At 47.4% G+C, this 27,458-nt stretch overlaps 1 protein-coding gene across 1 annotated transcript in view; it reads left to right on the top strand.

The window, feature by feature from the left end:
- Positions 1 to 454: 454 nt before the first annotated feature.
- Positions 455 to 27,458, top strand: part of LOC109882119 (rho guanine nucleotide exchange factor 26) — a 65,164-nt gene continuing 38,160 nt past the window's right edge. The window contains exons 1-5 of the mRNA XM_031791451.1: positions 455 to 910; positions 9,621 to 11,054; positions 11,624 to 11,675; positions 11,970 to 12,109; positions 25,133 to 25,189. Coding sequence (XP_031647311.1) covers positions 9,708 to 11,054; positions 11,624 to 11,675; positions 11,970 to 12,109; positions 25,133 to 25,189 — 1,596 coding nt within the window. The 5' untranslated portion in view covers positions 455 to 910; positions 9,621 to 9,707. The remainder of the gene's footprint in view (positions 911 to 9,620; positions 11,055 to 11,623; positions 11,676 to 11,969; positions 12,110 to 25,132; positions 25,190 to 27,458) is intronic.

The raw sequence follows: 27,458 nt of genomic DNA, 5'->3' as shown, positions 1-27,458 counted from the left end.
TATGTTTGTTTTACTCCATGTGTAACTCTGTGTCATTGTATGTGTCGAACTGCTTTATCTTGCCCAGGTCGTAATTGTAAATGAGAACTTGTTCTCAACTTGCCTACCTGGTTAAATAAAGGTGTTCTCAACTAGCCTACCTGGTTAAATAAAGGTGTTCTCAACTAGCCTACCTGGTTAAATAAAGGTGTTCTCAACTAGCCTACCTGGTTAAATAAAGGTGTTCTCAACTAGCCTACCTGGTTAAATAAAGGTGTTCTCAACTAGCCTACCTGGTTAAATAAAGGTGAAATAAATAAAAGAAATAAAAAACATGTCTACTCTAGACATCTTGTAGTCTACTGTGGCTTCACTCTAAAGAACCACGGGGAGGCGCCAGGTTGTGAACTAGTCCCACACTTCACTTTACGAACTACTCCCAAATGTAGATCATTTTTTCTCCAAATGGACACTGATTTTGTTGAGCTACAAGTCTACAAAATGTAGGATGTTTTCTTGTCCTTTTTTTGTCTTAGAAAGTTTAGGCGCAGGTCTATTGCTTTGGTTCTCTGTAGTTGACATGGTGAAAAGTTCAACTCGGTTGAATTGTAGTGCACTTAACGTCACGTGAATTTGGGTAGGCTTCTGTGCTGTTTGGCAATCGGCATTCCTCCTCCTCTCTATTAGTCTCCTGCTAAACACACAACACTCTCGGAGAGAACACAATGACATATCGGAGTTCGAGACACGGTGAAGACAGCCGACGGTCACCGGACTACTGATGGGAAAATATTTTTTTCGCACAAAATTAACCGTTTTACCTCAAGCATAAACTTTCAAACAACAGGAAAACGTTGCCTTATTATATTGAGAAATCCAGGACACAGGCACCATGGCGAGGTTTTACAGGGAAACCACGAATCAATAGAAAGTAAGTCTGTCATCCATCACGGGTTACTGGAAGACTCGGCTCGCGGTGCGCTGAAGGAGCTGTTCTTTTATATCTCAATGTGGGAACTCGCTGGTAACATTGTTTCCCCCTGTAGCCTACTTCTCTGCATAGACACTTTCCCAATGTGTTGTCTGAACGTGTTCTGACGCATAGTTTTTAACTAGACCTTAACTCGTTTTGGACCTTTTTAAAAATAATTTAGGACAAACTCCGCTGACGGCCTGCATGTCTGTCACTGGTCCTCTAACGTTACTGTATCGGGGTTCATGTGGTCCAATACTTTTCATGGTTATTCGGCTAGTGGTGCAGTGGTAAAGGAACGACAGCCCTTGACCCAGTTCTATTACAGTAAGAGTCAGTGGACGATCGGTCTGAACATGAACTTGCATCGCTTGCGGTATGGTTTCGGAAGAATAAGGACCTTGTCTTTCATATCAGTGAGAAATAATTTAGTAAAAAGTTAAATTGATCCACACACATTGATAGAGTTTTCCCACCAGCGCTTTGGTTTGGGATGAAATAAGTGCAGGTGTCTTTTTCCAATTCAGTCCATTAGACTATGTTCACCGAAATTCACAAATAACATTATGCTATAGAGACCTCTGATTATTCAATTAAGGGTTTATACACATTTACCTTGACTTTTAATCAATTGTTCATGACTATTATTATAGCCTAGATGGGAACAGTAAGCATTATTGACACTGGAATGCTGCAGTGACTGAACCTATGTAGACCTACCATCTCCTGCCATTGTTTCCTCGATCGAGGCACTTAACTCCCCACAAAGTACAAATCCACTGTTAATCAGTGGTGGTTAAAGTACCCAGTTGTCATACCTGAATAAAACTAAAGATACCTTAATAGAAAATGACTCAAGTAAAAGTGAAAGTCACCCATTTAAATACTATTTGAGTAAAAGTATTTTGTTTTAAATGTACTTAAGTTTCAAAAGTAAATGTACAAATAGTTTCAAATTCTTTATATTAAGCAAACCAGACAACATGATTTTCTAGTTTTTTAAATATACAGATTGACAGGGGCACAGTTCAACACTCAGACAAAATTCACAAATGAAGCATTTGTGTTTAGTGAGACAGTCAGATCAGAAGCAGTAGAGATGACCAGGGATGTTCTCTTCATAAGTGTGTGATTTAGACAATTTCCTGTCCTGCTAAGCATTAAACATGTAACGAGTACTTTTGGGTTTCAGGGGAAATGTAAGGAGTAAAAAGTACATTATTTTCTTTAGGAATGTAGATCCAATTGTATTGGTCACATACACGTCATTTGCACATGTTATTGCAGGTGTAGCGAAATGCTTGTGTTTCTAGCTCCGACAGTGCAGTAATATCTAACAGGTAATATCTAACAAATTACACAGCATATACCCAATATACACAAATCTAAGTAGACATGAATTAAGACTATATACATATGAACAAGTGATGTCTGGGTGGAATGGACTAAGATACAGTAGAATAGTATAGAAAAGCAGATTATACATATGAGATGAGTAATGCAAGATATGTAAACATTATTAAAGTGAATGAGAGCATAGTATAGAATACAGTATATACATATGAGATGAGTAATGCAAGATATGTAAACATTATTAAAGTGAATGAGAGCATAGTATAGAATACAGTATATACATATGAGATGAGTAATGCAAGATATGTAAGCATTATTAAAGTGAATGAGAGCATAGTATAGAATACAGTATATACATATGAGATGAGTAATGCAAGATATGTAAACATTATTAAAGTGAATGAGAGCATAGTATAGAATACAGTATATACATATGAGATGTAGTGGAGTAAAAGTTGTCAAAATATATATAAATGGTAAAGTACAGATACCCAAAAACAACTACTTCAGTACTTTACACCACTGCTGTTTGTCAACGTGGTCAACCCTCCATCTGGAGAGCTCCTGGGTGTGCAGGCTTTTTATCCAGACCTGAGTCTGCTTATCAAGTTCCTTGAGCAGCTAATGTTTAGGCTACGATGTGGTTAGACCAGGACATGAACAAATGCCTGCACACCCAGTAGCTATCCTGGAGGATGGTTGCCACCCAGTAGCTATCCTGGAGGATGGTTGCCACCCAGTAGCTATCCTGGAGGATGGTTGCCACCCAGTAGCTATCCTGGAGGATGGTTGCCACCCAGTAGCTATCCTGGAGGATGGTTGCCACCCAGTAGCTATCCTGGAGGATGGTTGCCACCCAGTAGCTATCCTGGAGGATGGTTGCCACCCAGTAGCTATCCTGGAGGATGGTTGCCACCCAGTAGCTATCCTGGAGGATGGTTGCCACCCAGTAGCTATCCTGGAGGATGGTTGCCACCCAGTAGCTATGCTGGAGGATGGTTGCCACCCAGTAGCTATCCTGGAGGATGGTTGCCACCCAGTAGCTATCCTGGAGGATGGTTGCCATCCAGTAGCTATCCTGGAGGATGGTTGCCATCCAGTAGCTATCCTGGAGGATGGTTGCCACCCAGTAGCTATCCTGGAGGATGGTTGCCACCCAGTAGCTATCCTGGAGGATGGTTGCCACCCAGTAGCTATCCTGGAGGATGGTTGCCACCCAGTAGCTATCCTGGAGGATGGTTGCCATCCAGTAGCTATCCTGGAGGATGGTTGCCACCCAGTAGCTATCCTGGAGGATGGTTGCCACCCAGTAGCTCTCCTGGAGGATGTTTGCCATCCAGTAGCTATCCTGGAGGATGGTTGCCACCCAGTAGCTCTCCTGGAGGATGGTTGCCACCCAGTAGCTATCCTGGAGGATGGTTGCCACCCAGTAGCTATCCTGGAGGATGGTTGCCACCCAGTAGCTATCCTGGAGGATGGTTGCCACCCAGTAGCTATCCTGGAGGATGGTTGCCATCCAGTAGCTAACCTGGAGGATGGTTGCCACCCAGTAGCTATCCTGGAGGATGGTTGCCACCCAGTAGCTATCCTGGAGGATGGTTGCCATCCAGTAGCTATCCTGGAGGATGGTTGCCACCCAGTAGCTATCCTGGAGGATGGTTGCCACCCAGTAGCTATCCTGGAGGATGGTTGCCATCCAGTAGCTCTCCTGGAGGATGGTTGCCACCCAGTAGCTCTCCTGGAGGATGGTTGCCACCCAGTAGCTCTCCTGGAGGATGGTTGCCACCCAGTAGCTATCCTGGAGGATGGTTGCCATCCAGTAGCTATCCTGGAGGATGGTTGCCACCCAGTAGCTATCCTGGAGGATGGTTGCCACCCAGTAGCTATCCTGGAGGATGGTTGCCACCCAGTAGCTATCCTGGAGGATGGTTGCCATCCAGTAGCTATCCTGGAGGATGGTTGCCACCCAGTAGCTATCCTGGAGGATGGTTGCCATCCAGTAGCTATCCTGGAGGATGGTTGCCACCCAGTAGCTATCCTGGAGGATGGTTGCCACCCAGTAGCTATCCTGGAGGATGGTTGCCACCCAGTAGCTATCCTGGAGGATGGTTGCCACCCAGTAGCTATCCTGGAGGATGGTTGCCACCCAGTAGCTATGCTGGAGGATGGTTGCCATCCAGTAGCTATCCTGGAGGATGGTTGCCACCCAGTAGCTATCCTGGAGGATGGTTGCCACCCAGTAGCTATCCTGGAGGATGGTTGCCACCCAGTAGCTCTCCTGGAGGATGGTTGCCACCCAGTAGCTCTCCTGGAGGATGGTTGCCACCCAGTAGCTATCCTGGAGGATGGTTGCCACCCAGTAGCTATCCTGGAGGATGGTTGCCATCCAGTAGCTATCCTGGAGGATGGTTGCCACCCAGTAGCTATCCTGGAGGATGGTTGCCATCCAGTAGCTATCCTGGAGGATGGTTGCCACGTGTTCTGACGCATAGTTTTTAACTAGACCTTAACTCGTTTTGGACCTTTTTAAAAATAATTTAGGACAAACTCCGCTGACGGCCTGCATGTCTGTCACTGGTCCTCTAACGTTACTGTATCGGGGTTCATGTGGTCCAATACTTTTCATGGTTATTCGGCTAGTGGTGCAGTGGTAAAGGAACGACAGCCCTTGACCCAGTTCTATTACAGTAAGAGTCAGTGGACGATCGGTCTGAACATTAACTTGCATCGCTTGCGGTATGGTTTCGGAAGAATAAGGACCTTGTCTTTCATATCAGTGAGAAATAATTTAGTAAAAAGTTAAATTGATCCACACACATTGATAGAGTTTTCCCACCAGCGCTTTGGTTTGGGATGAAATAAGTGCAGGTGTCTTTTTCCAATTCAGTCCATTAGACTATGTTCACCGAAATTCACAAATAACATTATGCTATAGAGACCTCTGATTATTCAATTAAGGGTTTATACACATTTACCTTGACTTTTAATCAATTGTTCATGACTATTATTATAGCCTAGATGGGAACAGTAAGCATTATTGACACTGGAATGCTGCAGTGACTGAACCTATGTAGACCTACCATCTCCTGCCATTGTTTCCTCGATCGAGGCACTTAACTCCCCACAAAGTACAAATCCACTGTTAATCAGTGGTGGTTAAAGTACCCAGTTGTCATACTTGAGTAAAACTAAAGATACCTTAATAGAAAATGACTCAAGTAAAAGTGAAAGTCACCCAGTAAAATACTATTTGAGTAAAAGTGTAAAAGTATTTTGTTTTAAATGTACTTAAGTTTCAAAAGTAAATGTACAAATAGTTTCAAATTCTTTATATTAAGCAAACCAGACAACATGATTTTCTAGTTTTTTAAATTTACAGATTGACAGGGGCACAGTTCAACACTCAGACAAAATTCACAAATGAAGCATTTGTGTTTAGTGAGACAGTCAGATCAGAAGCAGTAGAGATGACCAGGGATGTTCTCTTCATAAGTGTGTGATTTAGACAATTTCCTGTCCTGCTAAGCATTAAACATGTAACGAGTACTTTTGGGTTTCAGGGGAAATGTAAGGAGTAAAAAGTACATTATTTTCTTTAGGAATGTAGATCCAATTGTATTGGTCACATACACGTCATTTGCACATGTTATTGCAGGTGTAGCAAAATGCTTGTGTTTCTAGCTCCGACAGTGCAGTAATATCTAACAGGTAATATCTAACAAATTACACAGCATATACCCAATATACACAAATCTAAGTAGACATGAATTAAGACTATATACATATGAACAAGTGATGTCTGGGTGGAATGGACTAAGATACAGTTGAATAGTATAGAAAAGCAGATTATACATATGAGATGAGTAATGCAAGATATGTAAACATTATTAAAGTGAATGAGAGCATAGTATAGAATACAGTATATACATATGAGATGAGTAATGCAAGATATGTAAGCATTATTAAAGTGAATGAGAGCATAGTATAGAATACAGTATATACATATGAGATGAGTAATGCAAGATATGTAAGCATTATTAAAGTGAATGAGAGCATAGTATAGAATACAGTATATACATATGAGATGAGTAATGCAAGATATGTAAACATTATTAAAGTGAATGAGAGCATAGTATAGAATACAGTATATACATATGAGATGTAGTGGAGTAAAAGTTGTCAAAATATATATAAATGGTAAAGTACAGATACCCAAAAACAACTACTTCAGTACTTTACACCACTGCTGTTTGTCAACGTGGTCAACCCTCCATCTGGAGAGCTCCTGGGTGTGCAGGCTTTTTATCCAGACCTGAGTCTGCTTATCAAGTTCCTTGAGCAGCTAATGTTTAGGCTACGATGTGGTTAGACCAGGACATGAACAAATGCCTGCACACCCAGTAGCTATCCTGGAGGATGGTTGCCACCCAGTAGCTATCCTGGAGGATGGTTGCCACCCAGTAGCTATCCTGGAGGATGGTTGCCACCCAGTAGCTATCCTGGAGGATGGTTGCCACCCAGTAGCTATCCTGGAGGATGGTTGCCACCCAGTAGCTATCCTGGAGGATGGTTGCCACCCAGTAGCTATCCTGGAGGATGGTTGCCATCCAGTAGCTATCCTGGAGGATGGTTGCCATCCAGTAGCTATCCTGGAGGATGGTTGCCACCCAGTAGCTATCCTGGAGGATGGTTGCCACCCAGTAGCTATCCTGGAGGATGGTTGCCACCCAGTAGCTATCCTGGAGGATGGTTGCCATCCAGTAGCTATCCTGGAGGATGGTTGCCACCCAGTAGCTATCCTGGAGGATGGTTGCCACCCAGTAGCTATCCTGGAGGATGGTTGCCACCCAGTAGCTCTCCTGGAGGATGGTTGCCACCCAGTAGCTATCCTGGAGGATGGTTGCCACCCAGTAGCTCTCCTGGAGGATGGTTGCCACCCAGTAGCTCTCCTGGAGGATGGTTGCCACCCAGTAGCTCTCCTGGAGGATGGTTGCCACCCAGTAGCTATCCTGGAGGATGGTTGCCACCCAGTAGCTATCCTGGAGGATGGTTGCCACCCAGTAGCTATCCTGGAGGATGGTTGCCATCCAGTAGCTATCCTGGAGGATGGTTGCCACCCAGTAGCTATCCTGGAGGATGGTTGCCACCCAGTAGCTATCCTGGAGGATGGTTGCCACCCAGTAGCTCTCCTGGAGGATGGTTGCCACCCAGTAGCTATCCTGGAGGATGGTTGCCACCCAGTAGCTCTCCTGGAGGATGGTTGCCACCCAGTAGCTCTCCTGGAGGATGGTTGCCACCCAGTAGCTCTCCTGGAGGATGGTTGCCACCCAGTAGCTATCCTGGAGGATGGTTGCCACCCAGTAGCTATCCTGGAGGATGGTTGCCACCCAGTAGCTATGCTGGAGGATGGTTGCCATCCAGTAGCTCTCCTGGAGGATGTTTGCCATCCAGTAGCTATCCTGGAGGATGGTTGCCACCCAGTAGCTATCCTGGAGGATGGTTGCCACCCAGTAGCTATCCTGGAGGATGGTTGCCACCCAGTAGCTCTCCTGGAGGATGGTTGCCACCCAGTAGCTATCCTGGAGGATGGTTGCCACCCAGTAGCTATCCTGGAGGATGGTTGCCATCCAGTAGCTATCCTGGAGGATGGTTGCCACCCAGTAGCTATCCTGGAGGATGGTTGCCATCCAGTAGCTATCCTGGAGGATGGTTGCCACCCAGTAGCTATCCTGGAGGATGGTTGCCATCCAGTAGCTCTCCTGGAGGATGGTTGCCATCCAGTAGCTCTCCTGGAGGATGGTTGCCATCCAGTAGCTCTCCTGGAGGATGGTTGCCATCCAGTAGCTCTCCTGGAGGATGGTTGCCATCCAGTAGCTCTCCTGGAGGATGGTTGCCATCCAGTAGCTCTCCTGGAGGATGGTTGCCATCCAGTAGCTCTCCTGGAGGATGGTTGCCATCCTTGATATAAAATATTGCAACATTACAACCAAATACTTTTGTCTTTATACAATTATTCCCTCATTCAATTAATCATGGATCAAAGCAAGGTATCTAACTAGACATGTTTATATATACGGCTCTAATATTCGTGTTTTAGGGGAGATCTAGGCACAGCAAGTTATTTGTCATTTATGCTGTTTCTAACGATCTCACAATGACATGGCTGCTATTTAATAGAGGGGAATCCCAGGTTGCCAACGGTGCAGATTTATTTAGGCTCTACAGTACCGGTGGAAAGGCGACAAAGACATTAATGCTTAGTTAGCTATAGTTAACTAGCAAGATAACTGCCAACAAGTTATGTTTTGAAATGGCTATCGAGTTAGTCTGCTGTCTGTCATTATTTTATACCTGTTGTGAAATGTCCAGCTCTCTCCCCTCAGGCAACATCTCACTGGCGCGCACAGACAGGCACTGTTTATGATAATGGAGGATATGTCGATTTTTAAGTGATTGATACTATTTAAGTGTGCCTTCATAAATTACATTAACAAACATTATGAAAACAATTTCCATGACCTTATAAACCCTCGTTTGACAATTTGGAATAGTGCATCACGCGCATTCAGTCTGGTATATTTTCAATCTGCGCAATCTGGAACAGGCTACGGTCACTCACAGACTAGCGGCAAATAAACGCGAACAAAGCGGAATCATATTATTAATGCCCACTCTCAATTGCTATTCAATGCAGTTCTCGCCTTCATTCCGTTTTTGGTCAATGTTTTTTTGCGCGTCAATCTGGGCTAATTTAGGCTACTTTGTTTTAAAGAGGAGCCGGTACGCAATTCCCCAAAAATTAGAAGTGCTGGTAGGTCGCTCTGGCCCAGGTCAAGCACTGGTTCCCACGCTGACACGTCTCCGCGTTACACGGAAAACAACTGGAAGATGAGGCGACCACCTGTGTGTCAGCATAACGTGGAACGTGTATAACGTGGAACGTGTTTCATTGGATGGAGACGCCCATTGCTGTATGGATCTGTGCAAAACGTGTATTTAAAAAAATATATATTTTAAGGATTCCTTCTCGCTGATTAAAGATAAATGTTTCGAAATCCATAGGCAAGCGATTATTAATTAACAACGTTTCGAAACGTTAAAACAGAGTCGGAATTGTAGTTCACAGGAGGCTGTCATGGGAAAAACGAATGGCTGAGAACTGTAAGGCAGAATGCTGCCTAGAGTTTTCAAGAGCTAAGGAATGACCCAACTTGTGACCTCACAGACAGACCTAACCCTGAAAAGTCAGGACTTATCCTGATACCCCTCCAGCTGTGATTTTGATAGATCTCTCTCTCTGTGTGTTTACAACCAGGGGTTATTGCCGTTCTCTTCTGGGTTGGACCAGTTGGGTCAGACGAGAGACTCCTCAGACAAAGAAAAGACGAGTGATTGACGCACCATGGAGGGCGGGAACGATGTGGATCTGTCCAACAGTAACATCACCCCGCTGTGGAAGAGGCGCTCAGCCAATCACACTGGCCCCAGCAAGCTAAAGGCCCGGCCCCTCAGCTACCAGATAGACGGAGTCCACATGACTGACTTCCCCGTAGAGGACAACAAGTGCAGCTTTACCCTGAGCCAGCCTGCAGAGAGACTGGTGGCCACGCCGGGAGGAGGGACGGTCATTCTGAAGCACGTTCTCAACCCACCCACCAGGAAAACACGGGTAGTCAGGAGTATAAGTATTGGACATCTGTCCAAAGGCCGTTTCTCTCTGTCCAAGTTCAAGTCGGAGGATGATAAGTCGCTGTCGTTGAACAGTAAGGCATGTCACGGTGGGAGTGTTGATAATGTGTGGTCAGACAAGCCTCTGCTGGACACCCAGAATCGACTATCCAGCCCGTTCACCCTCACCGCTCACAGGGACCAGATAGTGTTTGGGACGAGCCCTTCATCGCCGGACTCTGCCTCCTCCAAACACCCCTCTCCCCCTGCCTCCCCCAATAAGCACCACCACCATAACCTGACCTCCCCTTCTTCCTACCACCCCTTAACTCCTGTCCCCTCTCCCCGTAACCCCAGCCCCTCTCCCCCTAACCCCAGCCCCTCCACCCCTAACCCCAGCCCCAGCCCCTCCACCCCTAGTCTCCACACCCCTACCCCATCCCACAGCTCCACCTCCAGTATCAACTCCCTCTCTTCCCTCATCTCCACCCCTTCTGACCTCCCCACACCCCACAGCCCCTCCTCTGCTGACATGTCTTCCCCCTCTCATTCCCCCACTCCCACCCTCTCTCCCTCCATCTCCCTATCTCCTCCTCCCTCCATTGTCCTCAGCACCCACAGTGCAGCTGCCCTGAAGAAGGGCACACAGCAGCTGATCCCCAAAGGGCTGGCGTCCCTGAGCAAGGCCTCTCCTGCTGGGGTACAGAGCCACGGCATGGGGGGTCTGCTGGGCCTGGATCCTACCAAGCGGGCCCTGCGAGCCCTCAGCATGGTGGAGACTGGATCCTTCTTCTCCACTGGCGTAGGGTCCGGGGGAGGGGGGACAGACCAGGATGAGAGCACTGGGACTATGAAGAGAGGCTTGAGGTCTACCTCGTACAGGAGAGCAGTGGTAAGTGGAGTGGAAATGGAAATACCATCTGATGACCTCAAGACCCATCGTCTGTCCCAACCTGTAGACCCAAAGAGCCATCGTCTGTCCCAACCTGTAGACCCAAAGAGCCATCGTCTGTCCCAACCTGTACTCAGAGGTCTACAGGAGGTCAAGGAGAGACCGACCAGCCCTGGGAAGAAGAACAAGGTAGGAAGACATCTATTCACCCATTATTGCCCTGGAAATTGTCATTCCTATTAACTGCTATGTCATGATACTGTTCTCTCCATGCTTTGCCCCATGTGCCTGGATATTACTGTCTCTTACTTTAATTAACACTCATCTGCCTGATGGATTCGTGTTTGTTGGATTATTCTCCTGAAGTTCAGATCAGGACCAAAGTCCACAGCTGGCTTGAAGTTGGAACATTGTCAGGAGACGCTTGTGTTGAAGTCCTACTCATAGTGAAGGCCTATGATTATAACACACTTCAGTCCACTGCTCTGTAATTAGGCAGGTCAGAGGTCAAGAGCAGGTCCCAGGGGAGACATACTAACACTTGTCATTTAGAATGTGACAAATGTGTGTTTATAATGTCATTCATAACCAGATTTGCCTAATAAAGCATCATTTCGAATATTGTGCTGACTGCTCATGATAACAGATCTAGTGACAGTCTCAGTTCATAGTGTTAATATAGTAGTACGGCTGGGGCAGGGAGAGCTGATCCTGGGTCTGTTATTAATAGTGACATGGGGTCTTGTTCTGTCTCTCAGAGTCCTGATAAGAAGCCAGGACTGATCACACAGAGGACATTTGACAGTGAAGGTGAGTGCCACTTCTCTGTCTTAGTCATGTATATGAACTGGTGATGACTGTGACTTTCTGTACACATGGTTGAGGTCTTGCTGTCAATGGGGACTGTACTATTGTGATCCACCCTCAAATCAAATCAAATTTATTTATATAGCCCTTCGTACATCAGCTGATATCTCAGTGCTGTACAGAAACCCAGCCTAAAACCGCAAACAGCAAGCAATGCAGGTGTAGAAGCACGCTCAACCTGTCTGTCTGTCTGTGGTGTGATCCACCCTGAACCTGTCTGTCTGTGGTGTGATCCAGAGGAGGAACTGTATCAGAACTACCAGGAGAAAGCTCTTCACAATGACTCTGATGAGGACCAGTCCAGAGAGGCCAAACCTGATGACCGCATCGTGATGCAGTACAGACCCATACGCACCTCCTGGAGCCAACTCAGTGTGGTGAGACACACACACACACGCACACAGTGAATTGTGGTGCAGTGCCTCTCATACAGTACAGAGACAAACACAGGGCCTTGTTGGGAAATGGACTGCAAGGGCTGTGAGGGATGTTGTCACATCTGGTCTGGCTGCAATCCTTACCCATCCTCCATCTCTCTCTCTCTTTCTCCTACTCTGTCTGTGACTGTCTGTCTCTCTCTCTGTCTCTTTATGTCTGTCCCTGTCTCTTCATTACTCTCGGTCTAGATAGGGAATTAAAACAGGGATAGGGAGGGATGAGGGAGGGTGAGGGAGCAGGAGAGGAAGGGGAGGGTGAGGGAGCAGGAGAGGAAGGGGAGGGTGAGGGAGCAGGTGGGGGAGGGGAGGGGGAGGGAGCAGGAGAGGAAGGGGAGGGGAGGGTGAGGGAGCAGGTTTTGGAGGGTGAGTGAGGGAGGGAGCAGGAGAGGAAGGGGAGGGGAGGGAGCAGGAGAGGAAGGGGAGGGTGAGGGAGCAGGAGAGGAAGGGGAGGGTGAGGGAGCAGGAGAGGAAGGGGAGGGTGAGGGAGGGAGCAGGAGAGGAAGGGGAGGGTGAGGGAGGGAGCAGGAGAGGAAGGGGAGGGTGAGGGAGGGAGCAGGAGAGGAAGGGGAGGGTGAGGGAGGGAGGGAGCAGGAGAGGAAGGGAGAAAGATCTGGGACAGCAGACAGAGAGGAGGAGAGGAAGGGAGAAAGATCTGGGACAGCAGGAGAGGAAGGGAGAAAGATCTGGGGCAGCAGACTGACAGGAGGAGAGGAAGATCTGGGACAGCAGACTGAGAGGAGGAGAGGAAGGGAGAAAGATCTGGGACAGCAGGAGAGGAAGGGAGAAAGATCTGGGACAGCAGACTGAGAGGAGGAGAGGAAGGGAGAAAGATCTGGGACAGCAGGAGAGGAAGGGAGAAAGATTTGGGACAGCAGGAGAGGAAGGGAGAAAGATCTGGGACAGCAGACTGAGAGCACCACCCGGCATGGCGCCACCTTTTTGGCAAACACCAGAGATTCCTCTCAATGAAACAATGTTAAATATGTTCTCCCTGGAGTACGTTGTGACGGGATCCAGTTTGGGAGAGAGGAACGGGGGACAGGAGGGAACAGTACTGTAGAGACCAGAATGGTAGGAGAGAGGAACGGGGGAAAGGAGGGAACAGTACTGTAGAGACCAGAATGGTAGGAGAGGAACGGGGGGAAAGGAGGGGACAGTACTGTAGAGACCAGAATGGTAGGAGAGAGGAACGGGGGAAAGGAGGGGACAGTACTGTAGAGACCAGAATGGTAGGAGAGAGGAACGGGGGAAAGGAGGGGACAGTACTGTAGAGACCAGAATGGTAGGAGAGAGGAACGGGGGAAAGGAGGGGACAGTACTGTAGAGACCAGAATGATAGGAGAGAGGAATGGGGGGAAAGGAGGGAACAGTACTGTAGTGACCAGAATGGTAGGAGAGGAACGGGGGGAAAGGAGGGGACAGTACTGTAGAGACCAGAATGGTAGGAGAGAGGAACGGGGGGAAAGGAGGGAACAGTACTGTAGAGACCAGAATGGTAGGAGAGAGGAACGGGGGGAAAGGAGGGAACAGTACTGTAGAGACCAGAATGGTAGGAGAGAGGAACGGGGGAAAGGAGGGGACATTACTGTAGAGACTAGAATGGTAGGAGAGAGGAACGGGGGAAAGGAGTGAGCAGTACTGTAGAGACCAGAATGGTAGGAGAGAGGAACGGGGGAAAGGAGGGAACAGTACTGTAGAGACCAGAATGGTAGGAGAGAGGAGCGGGGGGAAAGGAGGGGACAGTACTGTAGAGACCAGAATGGTAGGAGAGAGGCACGGGGGGAAAGGAGGGGACAGTACTGTAGAGACCAGAATGGTAGGAGAGAGGAACGGGGGACAGGAGGGAACAGTACTGTAGAGACCAGAATGGTAGGAGAAGAACAGGGGGAAAGGAGGGGACAGTACTGTAGAGACCAGAATGGTAGGAGAGAGGAACGGGGGGAAAGGAGGGAACAGTATTGTAGAGACCAGAATGGTAGGAGAGGAACGGGGGGAAAGGAGGGGACAGTACTGTAGAGACCAGAATGGTAGGAGAGGAACGGGGGGAAAGGAGGGGACAGTACTGTAGAGACCAGAATGGTAGGAGAGAGGAACAGTACTGTAGAGACCAGAATGGTAGGAGAGAGGAACGGGGGAAAGGAGGGGACATTACTGTAGAGACCAGAATGGTAGGAGAGAGGAACGGGGGGAAAGGAGGGGACAGTACTGTAGAGACCAGAATGGTAGGAGAGAGGAACGGGGGAAAGGAGGGGACATTACTGTAGAGACCAGAATGGTAGGAGAGAGGAACGGGGGAAAGGAGGGGACAGTACTGTAGAGACCAGAATGATAGGAGAGAGGAACAGGGGGAAAGGAGGGAACAGTACTGTAGAGACCAGAATGGTAGGAGAGAGGAACGGGGGGAAAGGAGGGGACAGTACTGTAGAGACCAGAATGGTAGGAGAGAGGAACGGGGGGAAAGGAGGGGACAGTACTGTAGAGACCAGAATGGTAGGAGAGAGGAACAGTACTGTAGAGACTAGAATGGTAGGAGAGAGGAACAGTACTGTAGAGACCAGAATGGTAGGAGAGAGGAACAGTACTGTTGAGACCAGAATGGTAGGAGAGAGGAATGGGGGGAAAGGAGGGGACAGTACTGTAGAGACCAGAATGGTAGGAGAGAGGAACGGGGGGAAAGGAGGGAACAGTACTGTAGAGACCAGAATGGTAGGAGAGAGGAACGGGGGGAAAGGAGGGGACAGTACTGTAGAGACCAGAATGGTAGGAGAGAGGAACGTGGGAAAGGAGGGGACAGTACTGTAGAGACCAGAATGGTAGGAGGGAGGAACGGGGGGAAAGGAGGGAACAGTACTGTAGAGACCAGAATGGTAGGAGAGGAATGGGGGGAAAGGAGGGAACAGTACTGTAGAGACCAGAATGGTAGGAGAGGAATGGGGGGAAAGGAGGGAACAGTACTGTAGAGACCAGAATGGTAGGAGAGAGGAACGGGGGAAAGGAGGGGACAGTACTGTAGAGACCAGAATGGTAGGAGAGAGGAACGGGGGGAAAGGAGGGGACAGTACTGTAGAGACCAGAATGGTAGGAGAGAGGAACTGGGGGAAAGGAGGGGACAGTACTGTAGAGACCAGAATGGTAGGAGAGAGGAACAGGGGGAAAGGAGGAGGGCAAATGCTGTTTTCCACTTAGGTGTTCTGTTCTCCTTGTTGATGTTTACTCTTATCTGGACCTGCTCAAGAAGGGCTGAGAGAGAGACCAGTACTGTAGAGACCAGTACTGTAGGGGACAGTACTGTAGAGACCAGTACTGTAGAGACCAGTACTGTAGGGGACAGGACTGTAGAGACCAGTACTGCAGAGGACAGTACTGTAGAGACTGTAGGGGACAGTACTGTAGGGACCAGTACTGTAGGGGACAGTACTGTAGAGACCAGTACTGTAGGGGACAGTACTGTAGAGACTGTAGGGACCAGTACTGTAGGGACCAGTACTGTAGGGACCAGTACTGTAGGGACCAGTACTGTAGGGACTGTAGGAGACAGTACTGTAGAGACCTGTACTGTAGAGACCAGCACTGTAGGGGACAGTACTGTAGAGACCAGTACTGTAGGGGACAGTACTGTAGAGACCAGTACTGTAGAGGACAGTACTGTAGAGACTGTAGGGGACAGTACTGTAGGGACCAGTACTGTAGGGGACAGTACTGTAGAGACCAGAACTGTAGGGGACAGTACTGTAGAGACTGTAGGGACCAGTACTGTAGGGACTGTAGGAGACAGTACTGTAGAGACCTGTACTGTAGAGACCAATACTGTAGAGACCATTACTGTAGGGACCAATACTGTAGAGACCATTACTGTAGGGACCAGTACTGTAGGGACCAATACTGTAGAGACCAGTACTGTAGGGACCAATACTGTAGAGACTGTAGGGGACAGTACTGTAGGGACCAGTACTGTAGGGACTGTAGGGGACAGTACTGTAGGGACCAGTACTGTAGAGACCAGTGCTGTAGAGACCAGTAATGTAGAGACTGTAGGGGACAGTACTGTAGGGACCAGTACTGTAGGGACCAGTACTGTAGAGACCAGTACTGTAGAGACCAGTACTGTAGAGACTGTAGGGGACAGTACTGTAGGGACCAGTACTGTAGGGACCAGTACTGTAGAGACCAGTACTGTAGGGACCAATACTGTAGAGACCAGTACTGTAGGGGACAGTACTGTAGAGACAGTGAGGGACAGTACTGTAGGGGACAGTACTGTATAGACTGTAGGGGACAGTACTGTAGGGGACAGTACTGTAGAGACGGTGGGGGACAGTACTGTAGGGGACAGTACTGTATAGACTGTAGGGGACAGTACTGTAGGGGACAGTACTGTAGAGACTGTAGGGGACAGTACTGTAGGGACCAGTACTGTAGGGACCAGTACTGTAGGGACCAGTACTGTAGAGACCAGTACTGTAGGGACCAGTACTGTAGGGACCAGTACTCTAGGGACCAGTACTGTAGGGACCAGTACTGTAGAGACCAGTACTGTAGGGACCAATACTGTAGAGACCAGTACTGTAGGGGACAGTACTGTAGAGACAGTGGGGGACAGTACTGTAGGGACCAGTACTGTAGGGACCAGTACTGTAGAGACCAGTACTGTAGGGACCAATACTGTAGAGACCAGTACTGTAGGGGACAGTACTGTAGAGACTGTAGGGGACAGTACTGTAGAGACTGTAGGGGACAGTACTGTAGGGGACAGTACTGTAGAGACGGTGGGGGACAGTACTGTGGAGACGGTGGGGGACAGTACTGTAGAGACTGTAGGGGACAGTACTGTAGGGGACAGTACTGTAGGGACCAGTACAGTAGGGAATAGTACTGTAGGGGACAGTACAGTAGGGAATAGTACTGTAGGGGACAGTACAGTAGGGAATAGTACAGTAGGGAATAGTACTGTAGGGAATAGTACTGTAGGGGACAGTACAGTAAAGTGGGGAATAGTACTGTAGGGGACAGTACAGTAGGGAATAGTACTGTAGGGGACAGTACAGTAGGGAATGGTACTGTAGGGAATAGTACTGTAGGGGACAGTACTGTAGGGGACAGTACAGTAGGAGACAGTACAGTAGGGAATAGTACTGTAGGGGACAGTACAGTAGGGAATAGTACTGTAGGGGACAGTACAGTAGGGAATAGTACTGTAGGGAATAGTACTGTAGGGGACAGTACTGTAGGGGACAGTACAGTAGGGAATAGTACTGTAGGGGACAGTACAGTAGGGAATAGTACTGTAGGGGACAGTACTGTAGGGGACAGTACAGTAGGAGACAGTACAGTAGGGAATAGTACTGTAGGGAATAGTACTGTAGGGGACAGTACTGTAGGGGACAGTACAGTAGGAGACAGTACAGTAGGGAATAGTACTGTAGGGAATAGTACTGTAGGGGACAGTACTGTAGGAGACAGTACAGTAGGGAATAGTACTGTAGGGAATAGTACTGTAGGGAATAGTACTGTAGGGGTCAGTACATTAGGAGACAGTACAGTAGGGAATAGTACTGTAGGGGACAGTACAGTAGGAGACAGTACAGTAGGGAATAGTACTGTAGGGGACAGTACAGTAGGAGACAGTACAGTAGGGAATAGTACTGTAGGGGACAGTACTGTAGGGACCAGTACAGTAGGGAATAGTACTGTAGGGGACAGTACAGTAGGGAATAGTACTGTAGGGGACAGTACTGTAGGGACCAGTACAGTAGGGAATAGTACTGTAGGGGACAGTACAGTAGGGAATAGTACTGTAGGGGACAGTACTGTAGGGACCAGTACAGTAGGGAATAGTACTGTAGGGGACAGTACTGTAGGGGACAGTACAGTAGGGAATAGTACTGTAGGGAATAGTACTGTAGGGAATAGTACTGTAGGGGACAGTACAGTAGGGAATAGTACTGTAGGGGACAGTACAGTAGGGAATAGTACTGTAGGGAATAGTACTGTAGGGGACAGTACAGTAGGGATGGTACTGTAGGGGACAGTACAGTAGGGAATAGTACTGTAGGGAATAGTACTGTAGGGGACAGTACAGTAGGGAATAGTACTGTATGGAATAGTACTGTAGGGGACAGTACAGTAGGGAATAGTACTGTAGGGAATAGTACTGTAGGGAATAGTACTGTAGTGGACAGTACTGTAGGGATGGTACTGTAGGGGACAGTACAGTAGGGAATAGTACTGTAGGGAATAGTACTGTAGGGAATAGTACTGTAGGGGACAGTACAGTAGGAGACAGTACAGTAGGGAATAGTACTGTAGGGAATAGTACTATAGGGGACATTACAGTTGGGAATAGTACTGTAGGGGACAGTACAGTAGGGAATAGTACTGTAGGGAATAGTACTGTAGGGGACAGTACAGTAGGGAATAGTACTGTAGGGAATAGTACTGTAGGGGACAGTACAGTAGGGAATAGTACTGTAGGGGACAGTACAGTAGGGAATAGTACTGTAGGGGACAGTACAGTAGGGAATAGTACTGTAGGGGACAGTACAGTAGGGAATAGTACTGTAGGGGACAGTACAGTAGGGAATAGTACTGTAGGGAATAGTACTGTAGGGAATAGTACTGTAGGGGACAGTACAGTAGGGAATAGTACTGTAGGGGACAGTACAGTAGGGAATAGTACTGTAGGGAATAGTACTGTAGGGAATAGTACTGTAGGGGACAGTACTGTAGGGGACAGTACAGTAGGGAATAGTACTGTAGGGGACAGTACAGTAGGGAATAGTACTGTAGGGGACAGTACAGTAGGGAATAGTACTGTAGGGGACAGTACAGTAGGGAATAGTACTGTAGGGAATAGTACTGTAGGGAATAGTACTGTAGGGGACAGTACAGTAGGGAATAGTACTGTAGGGGACAGTACAGTAGGGAATAGTACTGTAGGGGACAGTACAGTAAGGGACAGTACTGTAGGGGACAGTTTGTTCTGATCAAAATATTCAAACAAAGTTGACTTATCCAGATATTTCCAATGTGAGGAGAGGAGTCCTGTCCCAGTCCTGTCCCAGTCCTGTCCCAGTCCTGTCCCAGTCCTGTCCCAGTCGTGTGTTTGATGCCAGATGTAAGGTCTATGGGCCATGACATGTGACAGGGCAGGCTGTAGTGGTTTATAGTAGTTAGATGTTCTGCTGTTTACTCTGTGACAGGGCAGGCTGTAGTGGTTTATAGTAGTTAGATGTTCTGCTGTTTCTCCTGGTCAGTAACTGATGGTAAGTTACCTGGAGGTTTCCGTATCTTCATTCTCTGAAGGAGCAGAAAAATCCTCCTGGAAATGAGAGAATGATTTGATGTTTAACGGATGGACAAAAGTGGCATCAATGTCCAAACTGACAGAACCTGTTCCTACTATCACACTTCCCTTCCCTGTCTGACAGCTACCGCTTTGGTTCAGACTCTCTGTTTCCTAGAAGTCTGTAGTTTCCAGTAACACCTGTAAGGTCAGACTCTGTCTCCTAGAAGTCTCTAGTTTCCAGTAACACCTGTAAGGTCAGACTCTGTTTCCTAGATGTCTGTAGTTTCCAGTAACACCTGTAAGGTCAGACTCTGTTTCCTAGATGTCTGTAGTTTCCAGTAACACCTGTAAGGTCAGACTCTGTTTCCTAGAAGTCTCTAGTTTCCAGTAACACCTGTAAGGTCAGACTCTGTTTCCTAGAAGTCTCTAGTTTCCAGTAACACCTGTAAGGTCAGACTCTGTTTCCTAGAAGTCTCTAGTTTCCAGTAACACCTGTAAGGTCAGACTCTGTTTCCTAGATGTCTGTAGTTTCCAGTAACACCTGTAAGGTCAGACTCTGTTTCCTAGAAGTCTCTAGTTTCCAGTAACACCTGTAAGGTCAGACTCTGTTTCCTAGAAGTCTGTAGTTTCCAGCAACACCTGTAAGGTCAGACTCTGTTTCCTAGAAGTCTCTAGTTTCCAGTAACCGTAGGGACAGGGGGAAGTGGTGTATCTAAGAGTGTTGACACCATACTCTTAGATGAGAGGCTTAACCCCCCTGGTTAAGGGTAGGACAGGGAAGTAAGGGTAAGACAATGATAGATTTATGCCTACGGTCAACCTCTTACCTCAACCACTCCCTTTTGAGTGAATACTGCGTTGTCACGGTTACCCCTGTCCCTCTGTGTTCTCAGGGAAACTCCAAAAGCAGGGCAAAGTTCAGTTGTCGTGGCGGGAAGGTGGTTGCTAGGACACTAAGGACCTGCAAGGCCGTAGATAGATAAATAGAAGTTGATTGCCTTTTAAAGGGAATTTGTCTTGCACAATAGCACAAACTTGGCAAGCTGTTTTCGCTGTAGTGGTTTGGCTGTTGGCTTGTGTGTTTTGTGTCCTAGTCTGGATGTGTTTGCAAAGGTCTCCATTAGGTTTGTCACGATACCAGTATCACAATACTCCGAGGTATCGCAGCAAGGAAAGAAAAGACGAAGCAGACTCCGTTTCCTGAGGAAAACAGGCATAATGTTAGTAACAAGCAACCTGAAGTGTTTCACCCAGAATCACGTTTGTTTTCCTCGCTTTAACCCACTATATGTTACTTACAGCAGGGTTTTAAAGGACCAGAGAGTATAGTCTGCTTCGTGTTTTCCTTGTTGCCATGGAAAATCAGCTATTGTAGTATCACCGTCCTGGTATCGTGACAACCCTAGTCGGCCTGACCCCATTTAGTCGACTGGTCTATTGTTTGGTCTTTAGGCTGTTGGTCGACTGAGATTGTTTCAGTTGGGGAGTAACATATACAGGACCAGTCAAAAGTTTGGACACACCTACTCATTCAAGGGTTTTTCTTTATTTTACTATTTTCTACATTGTACAATAATAATGCAGACATCAACACTATGAAATAACACATATGGAATCATGTAGTAAACAAAAAAAGTGTTAAATGAATTAAAATATATTTGAGATTCTTCAAAGTAGCCACCCTTTGCCTTGATGACAGCTTTGCACTCTCTTGGCATTCTGACAACCAGCTTCATGAGGTAGTCAACTGGAATGCATTTCAATTAACAGGTGTGCCTTGTTAATTTATGGAATTTCTTTCCTTAATGCATTTGAGCCAATCAGTTGTGTCGTGACAAGGTAGGGGTGGTATACAGAAGATAGTCCTATTTGGCATTCTCTCAACCAGCTTCACCTGGAATGCTTTTCCAACAGTCTTGAAGGAGTTCCCACATATGCTGAGCACTTGTTGGCTGCTTTTCCTTCAGTCTGCAGTCCAACTCATCCCAAACCATCTCAAATGGGTTGAGGTTGGGTGCTTGTGGAGGCCAGGTCATCTGATGCAGCGCTCCATCACTCTCCTTCTTGGACAAATAGCCCTTACACAGCCTGGAGGTGTGTTGGGTCATTGTCCTGTTGATAATTAAATTATAGTTCCATTAAGCGTAGAATACTGTTGTAGCCATGCTGGTTAAGTGTACCTTGAATGCTAAATAAATCACAGACATTGACACCAGCAAAGCACACCCACACCATTACACCTCCTCCTCCATGCTTCATGGTGGGAACCACACATGCAGAGATCATCCGTTCACCTACTCTTCGTCTCACAAAAACATGGTGGTTGGAACAAAAAAATCTCAAATTTGGACTCAAAGGACAGATTTCCACCGGTCTAATGTCCATTGCTCGTGTTTCTTGGCCAAAGCAAGTCTCTTCTTCTTATTGGTGTCCTTTAGTAGTGGTTTCTTTGCAGCAATTCTACTATGTAGGCCTGATCCACACAGTCTCCTCTGAACAGTTGATGTTGACATGTGTCTGTTACTTGAACTCTAATTGAACATTTATTTGGGCTGTAATTTCTGATGCTGGTAACTCTAACATATCCTCTGCAGCAGAGGTAACTCTAGGTCTTCCTTTCCAGTGTTGGTCCTCACGAGAGCCAGTTTCATCATAGCGCTTGATGGTTTTTGCGACTGCACTTGAAGAAAAATTTCTGACCATATTTTCTGACCATGCCTTAAAAGTAATGATGGACTGTTGTTTCTCTTTTCTTTTTTGAGCTGTTCTTGCAATAATATGGACTTGGCCCTATTTGGTAATAGACCATCTTCTGTATACCACATCTACCTTGTCACAACACAACTGATTGGCTAAAATGCATTAAGAAGGAAAGAAATGCACACCTGTTAATTGAAATGCATTCCAGGTGACTACCTCATGAAGATGGTTGAGAGATTTGTTTAACACCTTTTTTTGGTTGCTACATGATTCCATATGTTTTATTTCATAGTTTTGATGTCTTCGCTATTATTCTACAGTGTAGAATATTGTAAAAATAAAGAAAAACCCTTGAATGAGTAGGTGTGTCCAAACTACTGACTGTAGTAGTAGTAGTGGTACTGTATACAATAGTTCCTCAATTCCTGAATTACAATAGTTTCGCAATTCCTGAATTACAATAGTTCCTCAATTCCTGAATTACAATAGTTCTTCAGTTCCTGAATTACAATAGCTCCTCAATTCCTGAATTACAATAGTTCCTCAATGTATTTAAAAATATTTCCAGCTCTCTCCCATTCAGGTTGCTTGTAATGATTGATTCATGGAGGAGTGGAAGGGTGCTTGGGGAAGATGACAAAGGACCGGGTGTGGAGAAGTATTGGTAGGAAGCAGGGATTGGAGCAGTGGGCGATGGAGACATGTTGGCTCTAATGCTGCCTTGTGTCAGTGGCAGATGTTTCTAGAGGAGGGGGGATACCACACACACACACACAACATTGTAAGCTATCCTGTGCATACACCCAGACTCCCCTGAAAGGAACCTTTCTCTCTCTAAACTAGCACACTGGGTTCTTTATTCAGCTCCTACAGGGCTTTATTCAGCTCCTACAGGGCTTTATTCAGCTCCCACAGGGCTTTATTCAGCTCCTACAGCTCCCACAGGGCTTTATTCAGCTCCTATAGGGCTTTATTCAGCTCCTACAGGGCTTTATTCAGCTCCTACAGGGCTTTATTCATCTCCTACATGGCTTTATTCAGCTTCTATAGGTATACAGGGCTTTATTCAGCTCATACAGGGCTTTATTCTGCTTCTATAGGTATACAGGGCTTTATTCAGCTCCCACAGGGCTTTATTCAGCTCCCACAGGGCTTTATTCAGCTCCCACAGGGCTTTATTCAGCTCCCACAGGGCTTTATTCAGCTCCTACAGGTCTACATGGCTTTATTCAGCTCCTACAGGGCTTTATCCCACTCCTACAGGTCTTTATTCAGCTCCTACAGCTCCCACAGGGCTTTATTCAGCTCCTATAGGGCTTTATTCAGCTCCTACAGGGCTTTATTCAGCTCCTACAGGGCTTTATTCAGCTTCTATAGGTATACAGGGCTTTATTCAGCTCATACAGGGCTTTATTCTGCTTCTACAGGGCTTTATTCAGCTTCTATAGGTATACAGGGCTTTATTCAGCTCATACAGGGCTTTATTCTGCTTCTACAGGTCTACAGGTCTTTATTCAGCTCCTACATTGCATTATTCAGCTCCTACAGGGCTTTATTCTGCTTCTACAAGGCCTTATTCAGCTCCTACATGGCTTTATTCAGCTCCTACAGGTCTACAGGGCTTTATTCAGCTCCTACATTGCATTATTCAGCTCCTACAGGGCTTTATTCTGTTTCTACAAGGCCTTATTCAGCTCCTACAGGGCTTTATTCAGCTCCTACAGGTCTACAGGGCTTTATTCAGCTCCTACATTGCATTATTCAGCTCCTACAGGGCTTTATTCTGTTTCTACAAGGCCTTATTCAGCTCTTACAGGGCCTTATTCAGCTCCTACAGGGCTTTATTCAGCTCCTACATTGCATTATTCAGCTCCTACATTGCATTATTCAGCTCCTACAGGGCTTTATTCTGCTTCTACAGGTCTACAGGTCTTTATTCAGCTCCTATAGGTCTACAGGTCTTTATTCAGATTCTATAGGTCTGCAGGGCTTTATTCAGCTCCTACAGGGCTTTATTCTGCTTCTACAGGGCTTTATTCAGCTCCCACAGGGCTTTATGAAGCTCCCACAGGGCTTTATTCAGCTCCTACAGGTCTACATGGCTTTATTCAGCTCCTACAGGGGTTTGTTTAACTCCTACAGGGCTTTATCCAGCTCCTACAGGTCTACATGGCTTTATTCAGCTCCTACAGGGCTTTATCCCACTCCTACAGGTCTTTATTCAGCTCCTACAGCTCCCACAGGGCTTTATTCAGCTCCTATAGGGCTTTATTCAGCTCCTACAGGGCTTTATTCAGCTCCTACAGGGCTTTATTCTGCTTCTACAGGGCTTTATTCAGCTCCCACAGGGCTTTATGCAGCTCCCACAGGGCTTTATTCAGCTCCTACAGGTCTACATGGCTTTATTCAGCTCCTACAGGGGTTTGTTTAACTCCTACAGGGCTTTATCCAGCTCCTACAGGTCTACATGGCTTTATTCAGCTCCTACAGGGCTTTATCCCACTCCTACAGGTCTTTATTCAGCTCCTACAGCTCCCACAGGGCTTTATTCAGCTCCTATAGGGCTTTATTCAGCTCCTACAGGGCTTTATTCAGCTCCTACAGGGCTTTATTCAGCTCCTACAGGTCTTTATTCAGCTTCTATAGGTCTACAGGTCTGTTATGTGGTGGAGTCATGAACAGTGTGTGTCTGTCTTGCTGCTTTCACAGATAGAAAATGTGTGTGTGCTGCCACAGACAGCTGAACACACATTAGCCCTAATTCCTCTAAAAGCAGACACCTGAGAGTTTACACTGTGATGGATACAGAGGTATGCCTCACCTCTAAACAATTCCTTTCATTCCTAAAGTTGTGTGACTGTTTTGTTTTGCTAACAGTTGGCAAATATAGCCAGTAGACCCGTGTGTGTGTGTGTGTGTGTGTTTTCTTCCTGATGTTGTTACTGAAACCTGTGTTCTAAACTGTGTTTGTCCTGCAGGTAAAGAAGAGTGGCGTTTCTGATAAACTCAGCCAGGAGGAGCGGAAAAGACAAGAGGTAACAGCCTTAGTGTGTGTGTGTGTGACCCCTTCATACAGAGACAGTTTCAACAAAGGGTCAAGCAGACTGGCTCCAGAATGGTTAGGATGCATGCACACACACAGACAGGTCACTTACTGTAGCCCCCCGTTGCACTCTAACAAACCATGCCTAAACTCCTCTCCTCGTAACCTTTTCCATAGCAAACCCTTCTTAAAGGGGAGGGCATGAAAATATGGACCATAGACAAGTAAACCAGTTGATGTTGAGGGACATATGAATTCATAGCATGGATGTCTCAGCCAATAAATACATGTCTAGAGAAGTGTGCAGATGGAGACTATCACTGATTTGGGAGTCCCATAGGGCGGCGCACAGTTGGCCCAGCGTCGTCCGGGTTTGGTCGGGGGTTGTTCCTAGGCCGTCATTGTAAATAAGAATTTGTTCTTAACTGACTTGCCTAGTTAAATAAAGGTAAAAAACATTTTTTAAATGGTGCTATAAGAGGTGTGAACAGCTCTTCTCCCAGTGTGGTCACTGCCTTCTCTCTCTAAATGAATGACTGAGCACAGAATGATTGTATACATGTCCTACTAATAGAATATCAGAGTGATGACAGATATGTCACATCAGAATGAGTGTTTTACCCAATATCATGTGTGACAGCTGTGAGTAGCCAGTCTCATCCTCTAACCAGCCATTACCCCACTCAGGGGCTTCTTTCTCTGTTCTTTCTGCATATCTCCATTAGTTTTAAAATGTTATTTAGCCATGATGAGGAGCTGGGGTGTAGACCGGGATGAGGAGCTGGGGTGTAGACCGGGATGAGGAGCTGGGGTGTAGACCGGGATGAGGAGCTGGGGTGTAGACCGGGATGAGGAGCTGGGGTGTAGACCGGGATGAGGAGCTGGGGTGTAGACAGGGATGAGGAGCTGGGGTGTAGACCGGGATGAGGAGCTGGGGTGTAGACCGGGATGAGGAGCTGGGGTGTAGACAGGGATGAGGAGCTGGGGTGTAGACCGGGATGAGGAGCTGGGGTGTAGACCGGGATGAGGAGCTGGGGTGTAGACCGGGATGAGGAGCTGGGGTGTAGACAGGGATGAGGAGCTGGGGTGTAGACCGGGATGAGGAGCTGGGGTGTAGACAGGGATGAGGAGCTGGGGTGTAGACAGGGATGAGGAGCTGGGGTGTAGACAGGGATGAGGAGCTGGGGTGTAGACAGGGATGAGGAGCTGGGGTGTAGACAGGGATGAGGAGCTGGGGTGTAGGCAGGGATGAGGAGCTGGGGTGTAGACAGGGATGAGGAGCTGGGGTGTAGACAGGGATGAGGAGCTGGGGTGTAGACAAGGATGAGGAGCTGGGGTGTAGACAGGGATGAGGAGCTGGGGTGTAGACAGGGATGAGGAGCTGGGGTGTAGACCGGGATGAGGAGCTGGGGTGTAGACCGGGATGAGGAGCTGGGGTGTAGACAGGGATGAGGAGCTGGGGTGTAGACAGGGATGAGGAGCTGGGGTGTAGACAGGGATGAGGAGCTGGGGTGTAGACAGGGATGAGGAGCTGGGGTGTAGACAGGGATGAGGAGCTGGGGTGTAGACAGGGATGAGGAGCTGGGGTGTAGACAGGGATGAGGAGCTGGGGTGTAGACAAGGATGAGGAGCTGGGGTGTAGACAGGGATGAGGAGCTGGGGTGTAGACAGGGATGAGGAGCTGGGGTGTAGACAAGGATGAGGAGCTGGGGTGTAGACAGGGATGAGGAGCTGGGGTGTAGACAGGGATGAGGAGCTGGGGTGTAGACCGGGATGAGGAGCTGGGGTGTAGACCGGGATGAGGAGCTGGGGTGTAGACCGGGATGAGGAGCTGGGGTGTAGACAGGGATGAGGAGCTGGGGTGTAGACAGAGATGAGGAGCTGGGGTGTAGACAGGGATGAGGAGCTGGGGTGTAGACAGGGATGAGGAGCTGGGGTGTAGACCGGGATGAGGTGAGCAGACAGGGATGAGGAGCTGGGTGTAGACAGGGATGAGGAGCTGGGGTGTAGACAGGGATGAGGAGCTGGGGTGTAGACAGGGATGAGGAGCTGGGGTGTAGACAGGGATGAGGAGATGGGGTGTAGACCGGGATGAGGTGAGCAGACAGGGATGAGGAGCTGGGGTGTAGACTGCCATAGAGGAGAAAGGGAACCCAGTGGCAGGGAAGACACAGTGCTGTCACGATACTACTTGATATCCTGATATTAGTCCTGGTATCACAATGTTGATCATGCCAGTTGAAAATAGCCACATTTTCTGG

The sequence above is a fragment of the Oncorhynchus kisutch genome, linkage group LG15 (assembly GCF_002021735.2).
Source record: "Oncorhynchus kisutch isolate 150728-3 linkage group LG15, Okis_V2, whole genome shotgun sequence".
Classification (NCBI taxonomy): domain Eukaryota; kingdom Metazoa; phylum Chordata; class Actinopteri; order Salmoniformes; family Salmonidae; genus Oncorhynchus; species Oncorhynchus kisutch.
Note: the sequence above shows the minus strand (reverse complement) of the source record. Positions and strands in the feature narration are given on the sequence as shown.